The 19,340-nt window shown below is 47.9% G+C and overlaps 1 protein-coding gene across 1 annotated transcript; it reads right to left on the bottom strand.

Moving 5' to 3' along the window:
- Positions 1–261: 261 nt before the first annotated feature.
- Positions 262–18,077, bottom strand: LAIR1 (leukocyte associated immunoglobulin like receptor 1). The gene is made up of 8 exons (XM_075537832.1): positions 18,044–18,077; positions 17,395–17,430; positions 14,367–14,560; positions 1,948–2,041; positions 1,809–1,851; positions 1,684–1,721; positions 1,416–1,468; positions 262–399 (listed from the first exon to the last, which is right to left on the bottom strand). Exons 1-8 carry the CDS (start codon positions 18,075–18,077, stop codon positions 262–264), a joined length of 630 nt encoding a protein of 209 aa, XP_075393947.1.
- Positions 18,078–19,340: the final 1,263 nt, after the last annotated feature.

Here is a 19,340-nt window from a genome sequence, read left to right as displayed (position 1 = left end):
CTGGTTACACTAGCTGCCCTGGATGCTCTGGAAACACTGTGACTCAGTCTCTCCAAGAAGCTGGTCCTTTGGGGAGGCTATTGCCTGATTCCTTGGTCTCTTAGATGGGGAACTTCAGACCCCACCTTTTGTCTCCCTGGAAGCACCCTGGTGGACTCTCCTGAGCAGACATGGTCCCACTGGAGAAGCCCTCTCAGTGTCTGCTCCAAGCCCTTCCCAGAGTGCGGTCCTCAGGTGTCACAGGGAGGAGGGCCTGGGGGGTCAGTGCTTGTTGATGGCTGCATACGTGGTGGACTCAGCTGCCAGCTGCCAAGACCCAGACTGAGCTGCCCCTCGAGTGAGGGCTTGCTGGTTCAGCTGAGCGTAAGTCACATCCTGGGGGCCTCCTGCAGCAGGGGTCTGAGGGAGAGAGAGCAGGGGAGTCAGGGGGACTGAGGGTGAGGAACAGGGGGCTTTAGGCACCAGATGCTGATACCTAACTTTCACGATGGTTCCCAATGATCATATCACTGTTCGGTTCCTGCCCCTATGAGATCAGAGCTGCTCTGGGTGACCCAGAAGGCAGCTGTGACTCAGTGGTTGTATTCTCCTGTGCCGTGCAGGACAGCCTTGAACACAAACACAGCCAGCTGTTATGGAATGGATTCTGACTCATAGAAACCCTTTAGGACAGAATAAAATGGCCCCAGAGGAGTTCCAAGGCTCTGAGTTTTACTGGGAGGGAAAAAAAAAGTACAGTCAGACATCTTCTTAGAGGCAAGAAAAGAGAAACTTCGTCTCGCACACTTTGGACACGTTGTCAGGAGCAACCAGGCCCTGGAGAAGGGCATCCGGCTCGGGAACGTGGAGGGGCAGTGAAAAGAGGCAGGCCCGCAAGAAGATGGCCTTAACACAGTGGCTTCAGCAATGGGCTCAGGCATGTGTGGATGGCACAAAAAGGGCCCATGTTCCATTCCTTGTGCCCTTGAGCTCTTATGGGAGAAAGATGTACAATAATGTGTGTCAGATATTTGGCAAGTGCTTGCCCACGATGCTGTATCCCATAGACACGCTTCTGAGTATTCATCTTGGCAGTAGACACTCCAGCTTCAGTCCAGCCTTCAGATGAATGCGACACTGGCCTATGTCTCAACAGCTGCTTTATGAAAGACAATGAGTCAGAACCACCAGCTAAGCCACTCCCAACTTTCTGACGCCCGAAATGAACATAATTTTTCTGAACCCTGTTGGAACTCCTGGCCAGGTAGACGCCTAACCACAAGATCAGTAGTGCAACACTGTCAGCCCCTCCACAGCAGAAAGGTGAGGCTGTCTGCTCCCTATAAATGGAAACCCTCCACAAGGTCGCGATGAGTCAGTCTTGACTCGATGGCAATGCTTTGAGGCAGCAACAAATAAGGAAGACAAACACTCACCGAGGTGTCCCTCTCTCCATCCTTCTCGGGAAGTCCATCTACTGTGGTCGCCTCTGGAGGAGAGGGGACAAGCAGGCATGCATTACTCTGGGGTGGACCTTACAAGGCCTGTTTGCTTGAGATCTCACAACTTTAGGTTTCAACCCTCAGTCTACCTGGAACATCCTAGCATGCAACCAAGCCTTCCCCTGTTCCCATATTGCTCCCTGACTTTCACTGAATCTCTTCTCCCCTTCTCCAGGCTTGCCCCTTCTCCTCACCCCCTTACCTGGCGTGCTCTTTAAGACTTCACCACCTGGGCTGAATCTGAAGGGAAGGAATGAAGGAGCATTAGGAGCAGGCAGGAAGCGGAGGACTGGTTAAGGGCTTAGGGCTCTCTCTCACAGTCCTCACCTCTTCTGTGGATTCTCATCCTTGCGCTTGGTGTAGCGGGTGCCTGAGGATGACAAGGGTCTGGATTCAAGAAGGAGGTCTTTTCCCAGCATCTCACAAAAACCTGTCCAGGCCACCCACCCATCTCCTCGAAACCTACCACGTTTCCTCTGACGCTGACAATGGAGGAGGAAGAGGACGAGGAAGAGGAGACCCAGGACCACGGCCACAGAAATGCCAATGAGGATGTACAGCTGGTGTTTGGACACAGGTGTGTCTGGAAAGATGGACTCAAGATATCGGCAACTGTCAATGATTAAGCACCTACTGCATACTGAGCATTCATCTCTGTTGAGCATCTGGTACACACCACGCATGGCTGATGGTTTTCACGTGCATACTGATCCAGCATCGCCACACACACCACGCATGGCTGGTGGTTATCACGTGCATACTGATCCAGCATCGCCACACCTCATGATCCTTCCACACAAACCTTATTGTCCTCTCATAAAAAAAAGAAACCCAAATCTGAAGGGACGACATCAGAGCTCCCTTTGTGAACACCCGGTTTGCAGAAGGCCATAGAGGACAGCAGAAGTCTACGATTCATTTGCAGGGCCCCGTGTGAATTACACCTGCATGATGGCCCTCCGATTCTGGTCCAGGGATGTGAAGAGCCATGCCGGCAGACTGAGAGCATCGGAAAGTCGAGTGTGGTAGACGCAGTCTGGTTAAAATGTGACACCTTTCCTTTGAGCTCCTTTGGACCTGTTTTAATGGTGCTTTCATTTTTAAAAACAGTTTAATTAGTACTTCATGCACATGTCATGCAATTCAATGATTCAGTCACCTCAAGAAGAGGTGCACATGGTCACCATACTCAATTCCAGAACATTTTCTTCTTCCTTGGACTCATGGCTATTCATGTATTTTTATTCCAATTGTGGCAAAAACATAGATAACAAAACATTCTCCAATTCCACAACCTCTGGTCGTCTAATTCAGTGCTATCGATGATACTCTTGCTGTTCCACAACCATCATTGATATCCTTTTCCAAATTTGTTTCAGTTTTAATGTGCTCTGCTTTCTTTTTGATTGAGGGTTTTCTGTTTTGTCTAATCATTGTTGTTGGTTTTTCTTGTTCCTTCAATAGCTTTATGGGGATATTAGTCACATGTCATTCACTTCTATAATTCATTCATCTTACAAAGAGCTGTGTAGACATCAACACATTCAGTCCCAGGACATCCTACCCTTTCTGTATTCATTATTTGTTCCCCATTTCCCTCTACCCCACCCCCTTGTCCCTAATAAACGATGACACTGGTTATTATCTCTATACATCCTCCATCTTGTGCTTCGGGTGCTGTAAAACGTATCAATAACAAACCAAAATATCTAAAACATCAAATATGTTTAAAAAGAAGGAAAAGGCTGGGTTGTCGGTTTATCTGTTTGTTTTTGTGTGTGCTGGCTTCCTGTTTGTATGTTGTATGATTTCATGTGTAGGAAATCCCAGATAGGTAGATCTATGGACAGCAATTGCATAGGGACTTGGCAGAGCAGGATGGGGGAAATGGGGAGCTAAAAACAATGAAAATTATAAGGAAATGTTCTGAAATTGGTTGTGGTGGTGATGGCACAAATCTTCATATGATTCTAACGGTTAAATTGGATGTTGTGTGAGGTATCAGCCAATAAAACAAGTTAATGCTGAAGTCTTGTATTCCCATCAGGACATAACGAGTCACTGGGAGGGCAGGAATTGGTCTGCCTTCAAAGCTCATTGTCTTCCCACTGCCTCAATAGTGCAACCCAAGGTTCAGGAACTTCTAGTCTGAGTCGGAGGCTGGCCTCCCAGGGTCAGGGTTGAAACCTACCCCACATCTCTGTCCCCAACACTCACCACTGTTGGACTCCTTGTCCTGTTCATCAGGGGCACCTGGGTCTGAGGAATCAGGAACATGGGGTTAGACAACAACCGAGTCAGACAAAGAAGGCTTTGAGTTCCTCCCCCACATCCTTCGCTAGGGTCTCCCAAAGATCCCAAAGAGCACTCCTTTGAGGCAAGGATGGTGAGATGTTGTCTTGCATCCTTTATTATCAGGAGAGACCAGCCGACGGAGAAGGACATCGTGCTTGGCCAAGTGGAGGGACAGAGAATAAAAGGAAGGCTCTCAAGGAGATGGACTGACACAGTGGCTGCAACATTGGACTTGGACATAGGAACCATTGTGAGGATGCCACAGGACCGGGCAGTGTTTCCTTCTGTTGTGTGCAGGGTTGCCATGTGATGGAACCAGCTTGATGGCACTACCAACGACAACAACAACAACATGTAGTCCATGTGTTCTCATAAGCCATCTGATGGGCTGAAACTACTTTCCCTGGTTGGAGAAATGAGATGCCAATGTGCTCCTGCTGCTGCGCGTTCCCTGGCACAGTGCGGGTGGTTTCTGCGTGGTGAACCGAACTCACTGCCACAGAGCAGGTTCTCCCTCATTGAGACCCAGAAGGATAGAGCAGAACCTCCACTTTGGGTTTCCAAGACTGTGACTGCTTACAGGATTCAAAAGCCTCATCTTTTCCCCAAGGAGCAGCTGGTGGACCTTATGTTAGCAACCGAACATGTATCCTCTATGGGCCACGTGATAGTCCTCTGGATCCTTCCCGTGGAAGTGTTGGAGGGGGTTGGTGTGCCTGCTGTTCCCTCTTCCCAAAACACCTCTCTTCCCAAAACACCTCTCTTCCCAAAACACCTCTCTTCCCAAAACACCTCTCTTCCCACTTGCTGCTCAAGGGCTGAAGCTTGACTAATACCTTTTAGGGAAGGTAGATCATGTCACCCTCTGGTAAACTCATTTCCCGATGGTTTATCCCAGGTCAGGAGGGAGGGGAGAGGGAAAAGGGAGGGAAAGTAAAGAGAGGCAGAGGGACTGAGAGGGAGGGAAAGACAGAGAAGGAACAAGAGGAGGTGTGACTTTTGTCTCCAAAAAGATGGCTGCTAAGAGTCAGAGGCAGGATTCACACTCAGGGGACCCTCACTCCAAGTATAAGACCCTCTCCTGGCCGGTAGGCTCAGGGCACACTTACAGGAGCTTTCTGTGGAGCATAGTGCTAATCCCACCTCCCACCTGTGGATTGACCTTGGGTTCCAACTCCATGGGGTCAGAGACTTGAACTTCAAAGACAGTGAGCAGGGCGAGGTTAGAGTGCCACCTAGGCAAAGGGACTGTGGACATGGCGGCGGATCCAGGGATGGTCTTCTCCTCTTAGAAGAGCAGTTTTCAACCTGTGAGTTGCCACTCCTTTGAGATCAAACGACCCTTTCACAGGGGTTTCCCTATTCGTAACAGTAGCAAATTTACAGTTATAAGGTAGCAACAAAAATAATCTTATGGTTTGGCGGTCATCACAAATTGAAATACTGTATTAAAGGGTCATGACATTAGGAAGGCCTAGAACCACTGTCTTAGAAGATTCTATTCAGAGATCAGAGGTGGAAGTACAAGTGGATAACCGGAGACCCAGGGAGTGGGGACCGCTTAACCCCTTTGTGCCACCGAGTTGAGGCAGAACCAGGAAGCTAGAGGTAGACAGAAAGACTAGATATGCACCCAGTCCCAGACATGTCATCCTAATCACCTTTCACAGACAGGTCCCCTTCCTCTTAGGGCAACCTTCCACTGTCATCAAAAATTATATGTACTTCTAAAGTCCGGTGTATGTGGGAAACAAAGATTTCTCCCAAGTTGTCTCCCCCAAATACATGCCAAACGTAGCTGATTGCTACACATGGTAAATGACTGTACACTTGGAGGTCAGCAGAAGTAAGTCAGGGGTCATTCTCCCTAAGAGTTATAAGCCATCCAGAGCAAGCAGTCACCACTGTTTATCCCACAACAAGTGGGGCCCACTCCCTTCTGATAAGGTTGTAGTAGATTGTTTCCCTGACAGAGAGCAGAGGGAGGTCAAGCCCACGCATGGGTGACCAAGGTTAACCCACCATCATGAATCTAGGGTTCACCCATCTTGTCACATGTACACCCCTAGTCCCACCCCTTCCTATGATGTGTACAGTCCAGCTCATCCCCTTCCTGCCACGCTTATGCCTATTCTACACCCCCTTCCTATGATGTGTATGCCTATTGTACTGCCCCTTCCTGTGACATGTGGCTACCTGTAATCACGCTGCCCCCCCCCCTTATGTAGATATAAGCCTTGGTTAACAATAAACTGGGTCTCAGTCCCACCTCGCCTCGGCCCACTCTGTCTGCAGACCTGGTAAGATCATGGCCATGCTACTATGAAATGCGTCTGACTTATTTATTTGACTATCTGTACTGTCTCTCATGCTTTCTATGACTTTACTATAATCTTTATATATCTTAATCATAGAATGGCACCTATGGTGGCTGGCCTTTTCCCCCACAGGTGCACTCTCAGAATGTGTGAGTTTGGAACACTGCTGAATGGAGTGCATTCTGCTCATACTGATCCCACAAGACAGAGTGGAACTGACCCTGTGCATGTCCATGACGGCAACCTTTTGAGAGAGTGGAAAGCACCATATTTCTCCCATGGAGCAACTAGTGTCCCCAGGTTCATGTTCAGAATCAGCTGGCTCTGGCTCTATACTTGTGGCTTCTTGTCAGAATCCAAGCACAACCCGTCTCCCCTGAGATGGGGGTGGGGGGAGGGTTCGAGATGGAACATGACTGAGTCTCTTCCCGGATTAGTCATGTCACAGACCAGAGAAGAGGAGAGAGCTAGAAAACCAGGACAACACATTTTCCATGGGAGGCCCAAGAAGGCAGAGAGGTGAATGCACAAGGAGAGATGTATGTCTATGAGACCCCAGGGCTCCTCATCTTTGTCACCTTTTATAACTCTGACCCTAGCTTTAGGCCCCTGACAGGCATAATGATTAAGAATGGCAAAAATAGGCTGAGAATCAAAGGCTGGAGAAAGGCATACCAAGCAAAAAGCAATTAAAAAAAAGCAGTGGTTGCAATCCTAATCTCAGATAAAATTGACCTCAAATTGCAAATCACAAAAAGAGATAAGGAGGAACACTATATAATGCTCAAGGGAACAGTAGAAAAGGAACTAAGCATTGTAAACATATATTTCCCGAACGAGAGACCCACTGAATATGTAAACCAAGTTCTCCAAAAGATGAAAAAAGAAATTACAGCCTCAACAATTATAGTGAGTGACTTCAATACACTGCTCTCTGAGAAAGGTAGATCACAGAGAAGGAAACTCAGAAAGGAGGCTAGAGAACTAAATACCACTATTAGACAATTTGCCTTATAAATATTTACAGAGCTTTTCATCTAAAAAATACACATATTTTCAAGCCTGCATGGCACATATTCAAAGACAGACCACACGCAGGAGCATAAGGCAAATCTACATAAGTCGAGCACATTGATATCACACAGACTTCTTTATCTGACAACTGTGCTGCAAGGCGGGAAACCAACAAAAGGAAGATGAAGAAAACAAGCGCAAACAACTGGAGGATGAATAACTGTATCGCAAAAGGAGGGCACACTGGCACAGAATAGGGATGAAATTAGGAATTTTCTAGAAACCAACAAGAATGAGAACACGACATATCATGGGACAGAGGAAGTGTCATAGCATTACACGCACACCTGAGAAAGGAAGAGAGACTTATGATTGATATGCTGGCACAAAATTTATTTACAACAACTAGAGCAGAGTCAGCAGGACAATCCACTAATAGCAAAAGAAAAGAAATAATAAAAATCAGGGCTGAGATTCAGGAGAGGGGAAATAAGAAAACTGTGGAAAAAATTAATGCTGCTAAAAGTTGGTTCTTTGAAAGGAAGACAGAATAGACAGACCACAGGCAAACCTAACCAAAGAAAGGAAGGAACAAATTTCAATAGCAAGGATGAGGCATGAAAGAGGGGACATTACAACAGACCCTAATGAAATCAAAAGGATAATTACACAGTACTACGAAAGATTGTACTCCAATGAATTCAAGAACTTGGAAGACATGGGCAAATTCTTGGAAAAACAATCCCTCCCTAGACTCTCCCCAAAGAACGTCAAAAATCTCAGGAATGTTTATGTTTAGCAACACCCCCCTCCATGTTCTGATTGTCAGAGTTTGGAGGGTGCCTTTTAAGTCACTGCATCAACTGCAGAGGGGTGAAGAGTAAGACACTGATCACTAGAGGGCAATGGAGAGGGGCATTAAATTCTGAAGTCTAAGATGTGGCTGCCAGGGCTGGATGAAGCCTCTGCCCCCTAAGAGCACTGTGACTGTGGGCAAGGACCTTCCACTCAGTTGTTGCACCTTAAAATTCAAAGATAGGTTGTGACCCACACAGTGAAAGCACACCAACCTGAGTGATCTAAGGACTGTCAACTATAAAATCCAAGACCAAAAGAGGGAATGGTATCAGAGCTGAAATGGTCAAGACCTGGTATTCAGAAGGCTGTGGATTGTAGTCACTCAGTCACTGCCATCGAGCCAATACTGACTCACAGTGACCCTGTGGAACAGGGCTGGACTGGGTTTTCTGTGTTGTCTAGTCATTGTTCTTGGTATTTCTTTTTACTTTTCTCTTTCCCTGTTTCTTTTATTGACATAAAATTCACATTTCATACCATTCCATAATTCTTTTATAGGATAAAGAGTGCTATATTCACACCACAACCAGTTCCAGAACAACATCCCCTTCCTGTGATCACTATTTGTTCTCATTTCTCCCCAACACCCCCACCCCATCTCCCCAAAGTCATGACAATGGTTATTGTTTCTGTACATCTGCCCATCTGGTCCATCATATACTAGAAAACATATCTCCCCCAAAGAAGCAAACGATTCTGTTTGTAGGATTGCATGCTTGATCCTGATTGTACGTTGCATGAATTCCTGTGTGTGAAACCCAGGACAGGTCGCTCTACAGACAGTGACTGCAGAGAGACTTGGCAGAGGAGGATGGGGGGAAATGGGGAGCTAATGACGAGTATGAGAAGAAAATGACCTGAAATTGGGTTTGGTGATGATCCCACAAATCTTCACAGGATGCAAATGGATTCTATGTGAGGTGTGTGTCCATAGAACCAAAATTTTATTTAAAAAATAGTGATTATTCTCATTTTATGCGGATGACTTGTTTTCCCATCATGTCCTAACGAGTCATGGACAGAGCTGGAATAGGTCTGACTCCAAAGCTCCTTGTCTTCCCTCTGCCTCAAGAAGTCCAGCCCAAGGTTCAGGAACGTCTAGTCTGGGTGGTGAGGATGGCCTCCCAGGGTCAAGGATGCATGTTCCCCACACCTCTGTCCTCATCACTCACCTCTATTGGGCTCCTCGTTGTGCTCAACACGGTGTCCTGGTGCTGAGGAATCAGGAGCATCTGGTTAGACAAAAACTGAGCCAGACAAATAAGGCTTTGAGCACCTCCCCACGTCCCTCACAAGACTCTCCCAGGACCTTCTAGACCAGAGGGCTTTATGTGATGATGGAAGTGTGCTAGATAAGCATCGTGCAATCCGCTAGCCATGTGGGGCTGCTCCCATTTACATTCAACTAAACTTCGTTGGAACTGAATTGCCACATCCTCTGCAGCCCTTGCTCAGATGCTCAGTAACCCCCAATGGTGACCACATTGGTCATTTTGGGCACAGAAGTCCCCCTGCACAGGGATGTTCCACTGGGCAGGACTGCTCTCTCCTCTGTGTTGGGATCTTTGTAGAGACTGACAAATGGGAACATGGAGTGGTCAGAGCCACTCCTTGCTGGTCACCCTCTGGTTTCCCACTGAAGGACAGGAATTTCCATCTTTATCTAGTTCACTGGCGTAGTTTGCATGGGAATGTGGGACGTTGATTAAGGAAGACCTTACAAGGATCCATGCATTGGAATTGTGGTGCTGGACAAGAATATTGAAAGTACAATGGACCGCTAAAGGACAAAGACATGTGTCTTGGGAGAAGTCTGGCCAGAGTGCTCCTGAGAGGCAAGGATGGCAAAACTTCCCCTTATATATTTATTGTCAGGAGAGACCAGGCCCCGCAGAGAGACAACATGGTTGGTAAAGGGGAGGGACAGAGGGAAAGAGGAAGTCCTGCAAGGCGATGGACTGACACACTGGCTGCCACAATGGTCTCGGGCATAGGAACAGTTGTGATGATGGCGAGAGACCGAACAGTGTTTCCTTCCGTTGTGTGTGGGTTGCCATGGTTTGGAACCAGCTTGATGGCACCACTACCACCACCACCAACCGCCTCTAGTCCATCAGTTCTCAACCTGTGGGTCATGACCCCTTTGGGGGTCGGACAACCCTTTCACAGAGGTTGCCTGATTCATAACCGTCACAAAATTACATAATTGAAGTAGCAACGAAAATAATGATATGGTTGAGGGTCACCAAAACATGAGGAACTGTATGAAAGGGTCACGGCATGAGGAAGGTTGAGAACCACTGCTCTAGTCCAGGTGTTCCCCCAGAAGCCGTCTGATGGGGTGTACCCCCTGCTCCGGGAGGTCAAATGAGATCCCAGTTGCTCCTGCTGCGGGCATTCCCCAGCACAGTGCAGGTGGCTTCTGTGTGGGGACCCAACCTCACTGCCACAGAGCCAGTGCTCCCTCACTGAGACCCAGAGGGATAGAACAGAACTGCCCCTTTGGGTTTCCAAGACTGAAGCACATCATGGGATTAGAAAGCCTCATCTTTTCCCCATGGAACAGCTGGTGGACTTTATGGTTAAGCAATTCAATGTGTAACCTCTGTCGACCATTTAATAGGCCTTCTGGATTCTTTCAATGGAAGGGTTGGTAGGGGGGCGGTGTACCTACTGTTCCCTCATCCCAGAATACTCCTCTTCCCACTTGATGCTCCAGAGGCTGAAGCTTAAACAATAGCCTTCAGGGAAGTTTGAACACTGAACACTCTTGGAAACTCATTCCCCGATGGTTTCTCCCAGGTCAGGAGGGAATGGAGAGGGAGAGAGCAGCAGGAAAGTAAAGAAAGGAAGAGGGACAGAGAGGGAGGGGAAGACAGAGAAGGAAGAAGATGATGAGTGACTTTTGACTCCCCATAGATGACTGATAAAAGTCAGAGGCAGGATTCAAACTCAGGATTCGATCACTCCAAGCATATCACCCTATCCGGACCAGTAGGCTCAGGGATCACCTTATGGAGATTTCTGTGTAGCATGGTTTTGATCTCACCTGCCAACACCCCCACTGTGGACTTGCCTTTATTCCCACCTGCATGGGGTCAGAGATTTGAACCTCAAAGACAGTGAGCAGGGCTAAGGTCAGAGGACCACTTGGGCACGGGACCGTGGGCGTAGGGCTGTTTCCAGAGAGGGTCTCCTCCTCTCAGAAGATTCTGTTCACAGAGGAGGAAGTACAAGTGGATAACCTGAGACCCATGGAGTGGGGACCACTTAACCCCTTTGTCCCACCGAGTAGAGGTAGAACCAGGAAGGCTAGAGGTAGACAGACACTCTGAAAATGCACCCAGTCGCAGATTTCTCATGCTCATTATCTTTCAGAGATAAATCCCCTTCCTCTTAGGGAGTTCTTACATTGTGTGATAGTTACATAATCTAGTGCCAACTTGAGACTATTAAGGGTGAAAGGGTTGAGTTTAGCCTGTCAATGATGTCGATGCTTGGTGGCCCCATTTTGAGGGTCTACAGAGATAAATAGAGATAAACAGCTCGCTGGAAATGGGGCACGGACACTCTTTGCCATGTCTTCCTGAAGACAAGAGACATGGAGCTGGAGGAGCCACATGCAGACCCAGGTCAGTGTTGAGATGCTTCCACCACCACTGGATCCAAAAGACTTTCCACCCACTGCCTGTGATCTTCCTGCATTCAGTTTCATGGTATGTGTTTCCTGGGTCTGAAGAGGACTTTATAGATTGGTATCGGAACATACGGCCTACTATCACACTTACGGACTTGATCTGGATGGGCTTTGAAGTTTATTCAATATACAATTTTTCTTTTATATAAAGCTCTTTATTTATATACACAAGCACAAAAAGTATCTATGACTTTGCTTATCTAGTAACCTAGACTAACACACATGTCATTAAAAATTATAAGTACTTCTAAAGCCCTGTGTACTCTCAGAGTATCTGGGTTTGGAACAGTTCTGAATGAAGTCCATTCTGACTCATAGTGACCCTCCCAGACAGGGTACAACTGGCCCTGTGAGTGTTTACGACGGTAACTCTTTAGGGAAGTAGACAGCCCTGTATTTCTTTCATGGAGGAACTGATGTCCCAGCCTCATGTCCAGAGTCAACTGGCTCTGGTTCTATCACCTTATGGTTTGGGCTCCTTGACAGAGCCCAAGCACAACCCCCTTTTTCCTGGGACTTGGGTTGGGGGAAGGGTGCAGAGATGGCTCATGATGGAGTCACTTCCCCAACGAGTGCAGTCATTGACCAAAGGGGAAGAGACAGCTGGACAACTGGGACCACACACTTGCAAGGAGGCCCAAGAAGGCAGAGAGCTGGATGGACAAAGGAGAGATGGGTCTACATGGGACCCAGGACTCCTCATCTTCATCATCTTTCATAGGCTCTGGCCCCTAACTTTAGGCATCTGACAGGCATAATGATCAAGAATGTTTATCATTAACAACACCACCCTTCATTTCTAATTGTAAGAATTTGAAAGATGACTTTTAAGTCATGAAAACACTGCAGAGAGGTTGAAGAGTAAGACACTGATCACTAGAGGGCAGTGGAGAAGGATTTTAAATCCTAAAGTCTAAGATCTGGTTGCCAGTCCTGGATAAAGGCTCTGCTGCCTATGAGCCCTGTGACTTTGGGGAAGAACTTTCCACTCAGTTTTTGCACAGTAAAATTCAGAGAAGGGTTGTGACCACACAGAGAAGCACACCAGCCTGCGTGATCTAAGGATTGTCAACTATAAAATCCAAGACCAATAGAGGGAATGGTATCAGAGCTGAAATGGTCAACACCTAGTTTTCAGAAGGCTGTGGACTGCAGTCACTCACTCAGTCACTGCCATTGAGTCCATTCTGATGCACCGCCTTTGAGTCCATACCATATTGAACAGGGTAGAACAGCCCCTGTGAGTTTCTGAGAGTATAACTCTTTACAGGAGTAGAAGTAGTCCCAGCTTTCTCCCGTGCATTCGCTGATGGTTTTAAGCTGACAACCTTTTGGATCACAGCCCAAGTGGTACACCAACAGGCCTCCTGTCCATCTGCTACCTTAATACTAAACCTATAAATATGTGCACATAGATCTATTCCCCCATCCTCATATATACACATATTTACATATGTACATGCCTTTATTTAGACCTCTATAAATTCCCTTTGCCTCCTAGTTCTTGCCTCTATTTCCTTTTACTTTCCTCTTGTCCCACTCTCATGCTCAGCCTTCATTTGGTTTTCAGTAATTCCTCTGGGTTACAGTAACCTTGATCATGCCCTACCAGGGCCCCACAAACCTGTCTTCCCAAGCTGCCTGTAAATTGATGGAATGAGGAAAAAGGTCAAGCCAAAAGATTTCTCAGAGTTCCAAAACCCCCAGGTCTCAGACAACCATCCATGCCCTATGACTCCAGCTTCTTCCAGGCAGGCTTCCATATTTCATTGGGTGACCTCTCACCCTGGGCTCCAGTACCATTGCCTGCTTCCCAGGGGCCGCGAACTACCCCCCCCCCGCCCGCCCCCCTTGCTAATCTCTACCATGCATTCTCCTTTGCTGTCAGATTCTCTGCTCTTCTGTCACTTGGATACTGGCTTTCAGCTGTTACACTATCCTCCTCTCTTGAAGGAAGGTTTTCCTTAAGGACTATGTTAAATGGGATGCTCTGACCCGATCTCAGAGAACAGTAGGGAGCTCTTCTTGGAGGGCCTGGGAAGCATGGGTTGGGCTGGAGCTTGCTCACTGTGTCTCACTGTAGCGCACAGGGCAGTGCCTGCCTCACCTCACTTTCCCCCAAAGGACTGTGCGTTCCAAGTCTAAGCGGCCATCCCTGGACAGTGTGGGTCTGACCAACGGAAGGGATGGGCCGCACCACTGGGCAGTATATTGCCGGAGATCACAAGCATCCTGACTCAGTTTAAGGGAACATTTACCAGAGTTCATGCTCCTTTGAAGGAAGTCTGTCCTGAAATCTGTCTCTGGACAGAGAAACCAGAACCAGCATGGGGAACCCACTCTCTGACCCACCAAGCACTCCCCTGCCCCTTCCTGGTGCTCAGGCCATGTGTCCCTGTCTTCCATCATGTTCATTTGTGCCCAGGTCTCTAGGGACATCAGTGGTATCTGAAGGCAAATGGGTCAATGTGCTGAGGGAGAGAGGAAGCTGGAGGATGTGGAAGCAGAAGGCAGGTGCATTGTGGAGAGATGGTGTAGCCGGGGGCAGCACCAAGAAACCCGAACACAAACCTGAACTCAGATGGGAGGGTGTGCTGGCTGTGGCTCACCTGTCACTTTCAGTTCCAGGTTTTCACTACGTGGAGAATACCTGGTCCCAAGTTGAGAGATGCACCTGTACCTCCCTGCAGTGTCTTTGCTCACGGTGGGGAAGTGGAATCTGGCCTCTGTTTCATCCCCCAAAGGGTTATTGAACTTCTCCTGGTATAACAGGTTTGGTTCAAATTTCTCCAGTCGGATTGCAGTCCAGCGTGTGCCCCGGCAGATGAAGGTCACAGAGCTCCCGGAGGGAACCACAGAGCCTGGCTCCACTGAGATGGAGGGTGTGTCAGGGTCGCCTGGAGGGAAGAAGAGCAGACACTCAGGATCACGCACGAGGAAGCCACTGCTCAGCAGGATCCACCCGCTTTAGCCGCAGTGCCTGTCGTGCCTTTATCGGGATGTGAGTGGCAGCGTAGCACATGTTCACCAGCACAACGCCAGCTGAGCACATTGCTGTCCTGACGACGCTTTCACTGACCTATGGTTCGCATCCCCTACAATTGAACAGACGCTTAGACCATTTCCAGCAGCCCCACAAGACCCTCCCGCCCAGCCCACATCTTCAAAAGGGTCTTCTCCACTTGGGGGTCCCCATGCTTGTGCCTTGGTCAGGGCCACACAGAAAGTGTGGGTGTCACTAAACCATGCCACTTCCCAGGTATGTCTCTGCCCATGGCCACTCTCCAGAGGACAAAGATAGAGGATGGGACTTGGGCAGGGGATCTGTGAGGACATGTAGCAAGAGAGGAGAACTATGGGATGGACAGGAATGAGTCTGAGGCTGGGACTAGTCCCCACTTGGATTGTGTGTGGTCAGGGAGAGGGGCCTGCTAAGCTCTTGTGGGATCCAAAGTGCAGGTCAGGCACCGAGCACAGGTTGGCTCCAGTGGCCCCCCCAGCCAGGGAGCACTTTCTCCCTTCTGGTAGTGCAAGCCCTGTGTTGGGCAATTGCTTCTTGGTCCCTGTGTATTTTCCACATCCATTTGGGCCTTGGTTACATTTCCTTGTTACTAAGGCTCTTGAAAAACCCCAGACTGTCTCAATTTGGCTGGAGAGGCCCAGGGAGAGAGGGGGCAGAAACCATGAAACAGGAAGTTTGAGTCTAAGTTAGCAAAATTCAGTGAGCACAAGGCAGCACAGGCTCTGGTCCCATAACTGATCTGGCTGTTTCCACAGATTCACTCACTCGTGTGTTCATTTATTCCTCAAAGCACTCATCACCCATTCGCTCACGCACTGATTAGGTCACCCCAGGGCTCCTTTACTGATTTGCTCCCCCATCAATTGCTTACCCACTCGCCCATTCTTTTCACCTCTTATGAGTCTGTTCCCTCTCTGTCTATTGGCTCATACATTCTTTCCAGGTGCCACTTAGGTGAGGAGCTCACACAGATCATCCCTGCGCTCTTGCAGCTGAATGTCTAGGAGATGCAACAGACTCTGATCTCCTGTCACTGTTCACATTGACATACACTCTGTGCCAAGTGTGCTTAGGGGTGAGATCAGGAACTTTGGGTTGTGGGGTAGGCGAGGGGAAGCAGAGCCCTAAAGGGTGAGTCACCTCCGCTGAGCAGATGGGGAGTGGAGGAGACCTCAGTGTCTGAGGAAGTCCTTTGTGGTACAGGAATGTGGTGTGCTTGAGAGCATGAAACTGAAGCAAGGTGTGAACTGTTGTGGCTGAGAAAATCAGAAAAAGAGAGCCTGATTCTATTTAGGGTAAACCATGGGAAGGTGCTGTAAAATATGTTCCCTTAAACATGTAAAGAAGTGAAATACTAAATACAATGGAATTATGAATAAATATAAAAGAAGCAAATAATATTGTTTTCGGATTTTTAAAAATTTCTTTCTCATGTTGGTGCTTATTTCTGCAGTATTTTGTCAGTGGGGTAGTGGCACTCTTGAATTTTTGGTATATGTTTTTCAGTATATGAAAGCCAGGACTGATGAACTACAGAGCAGCAAGTCGAATCCGTGTTCCTGGAAGGGAGTGTAGGGGAGGGAGGGTGAAGGGGAGCTGATATCCAGGAGTTCAAGAAGGAAAAGAAGGTCTTGGAACTGGATTTGGTAGGAATTGCACAACACTGTTTAATGGGATGGAACTCTGGAATGATATTAGCTCCCAATACAATGATTTTGAAATAAAAAAGAAGAAATGAAATAAATGTTTGGACTCTTGGATTGTATGATAGCTGAACTAGAGGCCAATAGAACTTTTAAGAAAGGAAATAAGGGAACATCAACTGACACGGCCTTGGAACTGAAAGAGAATTACATCTAGGTGAGTAAAGAATGAAAGTTAGACTGTGCTTGGCACAGTAGATGGATAGATGGATTGTGATAAGAGCTTTACAAGCCAAAAAGAGTGAAAGGCAGAAAACAAGTGAAAACATTTCAATAAAACATGAGTGGGGAAGAGGCTGTGAGGGGGAGATGGTGGAGGCTGATGCAGGAGGTGACTCAGACGGTCTCAGAGAAACACTAGATAAAGAAAAGTCACACGGCACAAAGACATGGAGCAGGCAAATCACCCTCGTGGGGGATACGGATTATGCAAGAGGAGGACAAAGATATGCTGTAGGATGAATTCACAGAGTCTGTCCTTAGGCACTGTAATACTCCCTGCCAAAGGCACGTGGAGGGAGGTTGTGCCTTGTATGAGGAGAACTCGGGGCCAGCTTAGGCTGTGTTGAGTCGGAGCTGTGTGCTAAGTGGAGCTACTAAGAACTTGGAGTCTTGGGTTGCTCCAAACGGTTAAATTTTTGTCCGCTAACAGAAAGGTTAGTGGTTCAATCTCACGCAGAGACACCTCTGTAGAAAGACTTGGTGATCTACTTCCAAAGTATTGGGCGTTGTAAAGCCTACGGAGCACAGTTCTACCCAGACTTTCATCAGTTCCCCATTACCCGTTGGCATGAACTCAACAGCAACCGTTGTGTTTTCTTTAGTCAGGAGATAGAACAGTTGAGAATATGGGGCTAGGCTTCTACATTTGGCATCATTTAGGATTTAAAGGGCAGGAGAGGAGATTCCTCCAGTGATACCACCCCAGCCCACCCAGTCGACATCATTCTCCCCCAACAGCTGCCCTTGGGAGGAGAGGACTCTGGGAAGTCAAGACAGGACTTACCATATTGTGCTTGGATCGCTGGTCCCAGGCAGAGCGCTGGAAGAGAAGCCCCAGTGAGAATAAGGCCACTACCCCAGAGAGAAGAGCTCTCTCCTAAAGCTGTTCTCTCCCAATTCTGACTCCGGCCCACCCAGGGTGTGGGTTTTTTGAAGCCATGACTTACAAAACAGAGAAACAGTCCCATCATCCAAGACACTTCTGGGTGGGTTAGAAACTGCCAACCAGTCAAATATAAGTGAACCTCAGACGGTTTGCACCAGCAGGAACCTGAGAGGGGACTTGGCAGCCTATAACTTCCTAACCACCCCCTCTCACTATTAACATGGCTCTATCATCCCTCTTCTTGCTCAGAAATAGGCTCAAGACAACCTCCCAGCACCCGCTTCTGAACACATAGTCCATCCCTTCTTACAGTCTGAACAGGTCCCCATCTGTCTGCACCTGGTCCTGAGACCAAGCCTTCTGTGGTCACTCTTACACTCGGTAAGAGCTGAATGTTCAGACATCTGTAGAGACAACTTTCCTCCTCCAGGTACCAGAATCTCCCGGAGAGAGTCTGGACTGAATGAGGAATGGACTCCAGACTCACAGTGTACTGGTTTCCTGGCCTCTAATCTCCCTCCCGCCCCAACATCATCCCTGGACTTACCAAGGCTCAGGAGGATGGTGGGTGCAGGAGACATCTCACAGCCCCAAGATTCAGCCTTGTCGTGGCACTAACAGTGGACAGACACGGCCCTGCAGCAGACAGAGTGAACAGGATGTACTGTCTTGGGCCCTGACTAGGTGTTTCTACATCAACTGCTTCTCACACAGGGGAAGGCTTCCCTTTTCCAGTTATCTCTACTCTTCTCTGAAAGACACAGGGGCAGGGGTTTGAGAGTGATGCGGCAGCTGCAGACTCTTTCATATTCACATGCCTTGCATGAGGATAAACTTAACTCTAGATCCAATGCAAGGCAAGTTAAGTTTGTTCTCAATCGACGGGGCCAGGCAGAAGACAGATGATGAAACTCAACTGACTTGAACGTCAATCCCAGCTCCACAAACAAATGACCAGCTGTTCTTGGGAAAGACATTGTGCTACTTTAAGCTGACATTTCCTCATATAGAAAAGGGAACTATAAAACCCTCCTCTGAGTATTTAACAGCATTTAACTGGTTGCCGTTGGGTTGATTCCGACTCATGGGGACCCACATGTCGAAAGATGAACTCTGCCTCTCGGGGATCACCAGGTCTGTCTTTCAATGCACTTTTAACCAAACCACTCTCCACCCACTGTCATCGATTCAGATGCATAGGACAGAGTGAGACTGCTTCCTCAGGCTTTTCAGAGAGTAAATCTATATGGGAACAGAGAGTCTCATCTTCCTCCCTCAGAGTGGCTGGCAGATTTGAACAGCTAACCTTTGGCTAGCAGCCCAACACTTACCCACTGCACCATCCAAACAGTCAACCTTTCGGCTGTAGCTAAGCACTTAGCCACTGAGGCACGTACAGGTCCAACCAGATAATTACCACCTCAGAAAGTTTCTATGAATGGAAACTATCAAAGTGGCCATCAAGAGATGAATGCACAACACAAATGTGTCAGATACTCACACCGTGGAATACTTTTGAGCCATTAAGAGAAATGAAGTGCTCATTCATACCAAAAGGAGCCCTGGTGCTGACCACAAGGTCAGCAGTTCAAATCCCCCCAGATATTCGTTGAAATAAAGGTGAGACTTTCTACCCCTGTAAAGATTTACAGTTTCAGAAACCCATGGGGGCAGTGCTACCCTGTCCTGTAGGGTTGTTATGAGATGTAATCAACTCATGGCAGTGAGGGCTTCTTTGGAATGCCCCCCACAATGTGGAGGAACTTGAAGACATTACACCGAGTGAAACAAGTCTGTGGTGTTTCCCTAAAGCTAGGTTTGTGCCCAATTAATAACTCTTCCAA

This window comes from Tenrec ecaudatus, chromosome 18 (genome assembly GCF_050624435.1).
Source record: "Tenrec ecaudatus isolate mTenEca1 chromosome 18, mTenEca1.hap1, whole genome shotgun sequence".
Classification (NCBI taxonomy): domain Eukaryota; kingdom Metazoa; phylum Chordata; class Mammalia; order Afrosoricida; family Tenrecidae; genus Tenrec; species Tenrec ecaudatus.
This window is presented reverse-complemented; position numbering and strand designations above follow the sequence as displayed.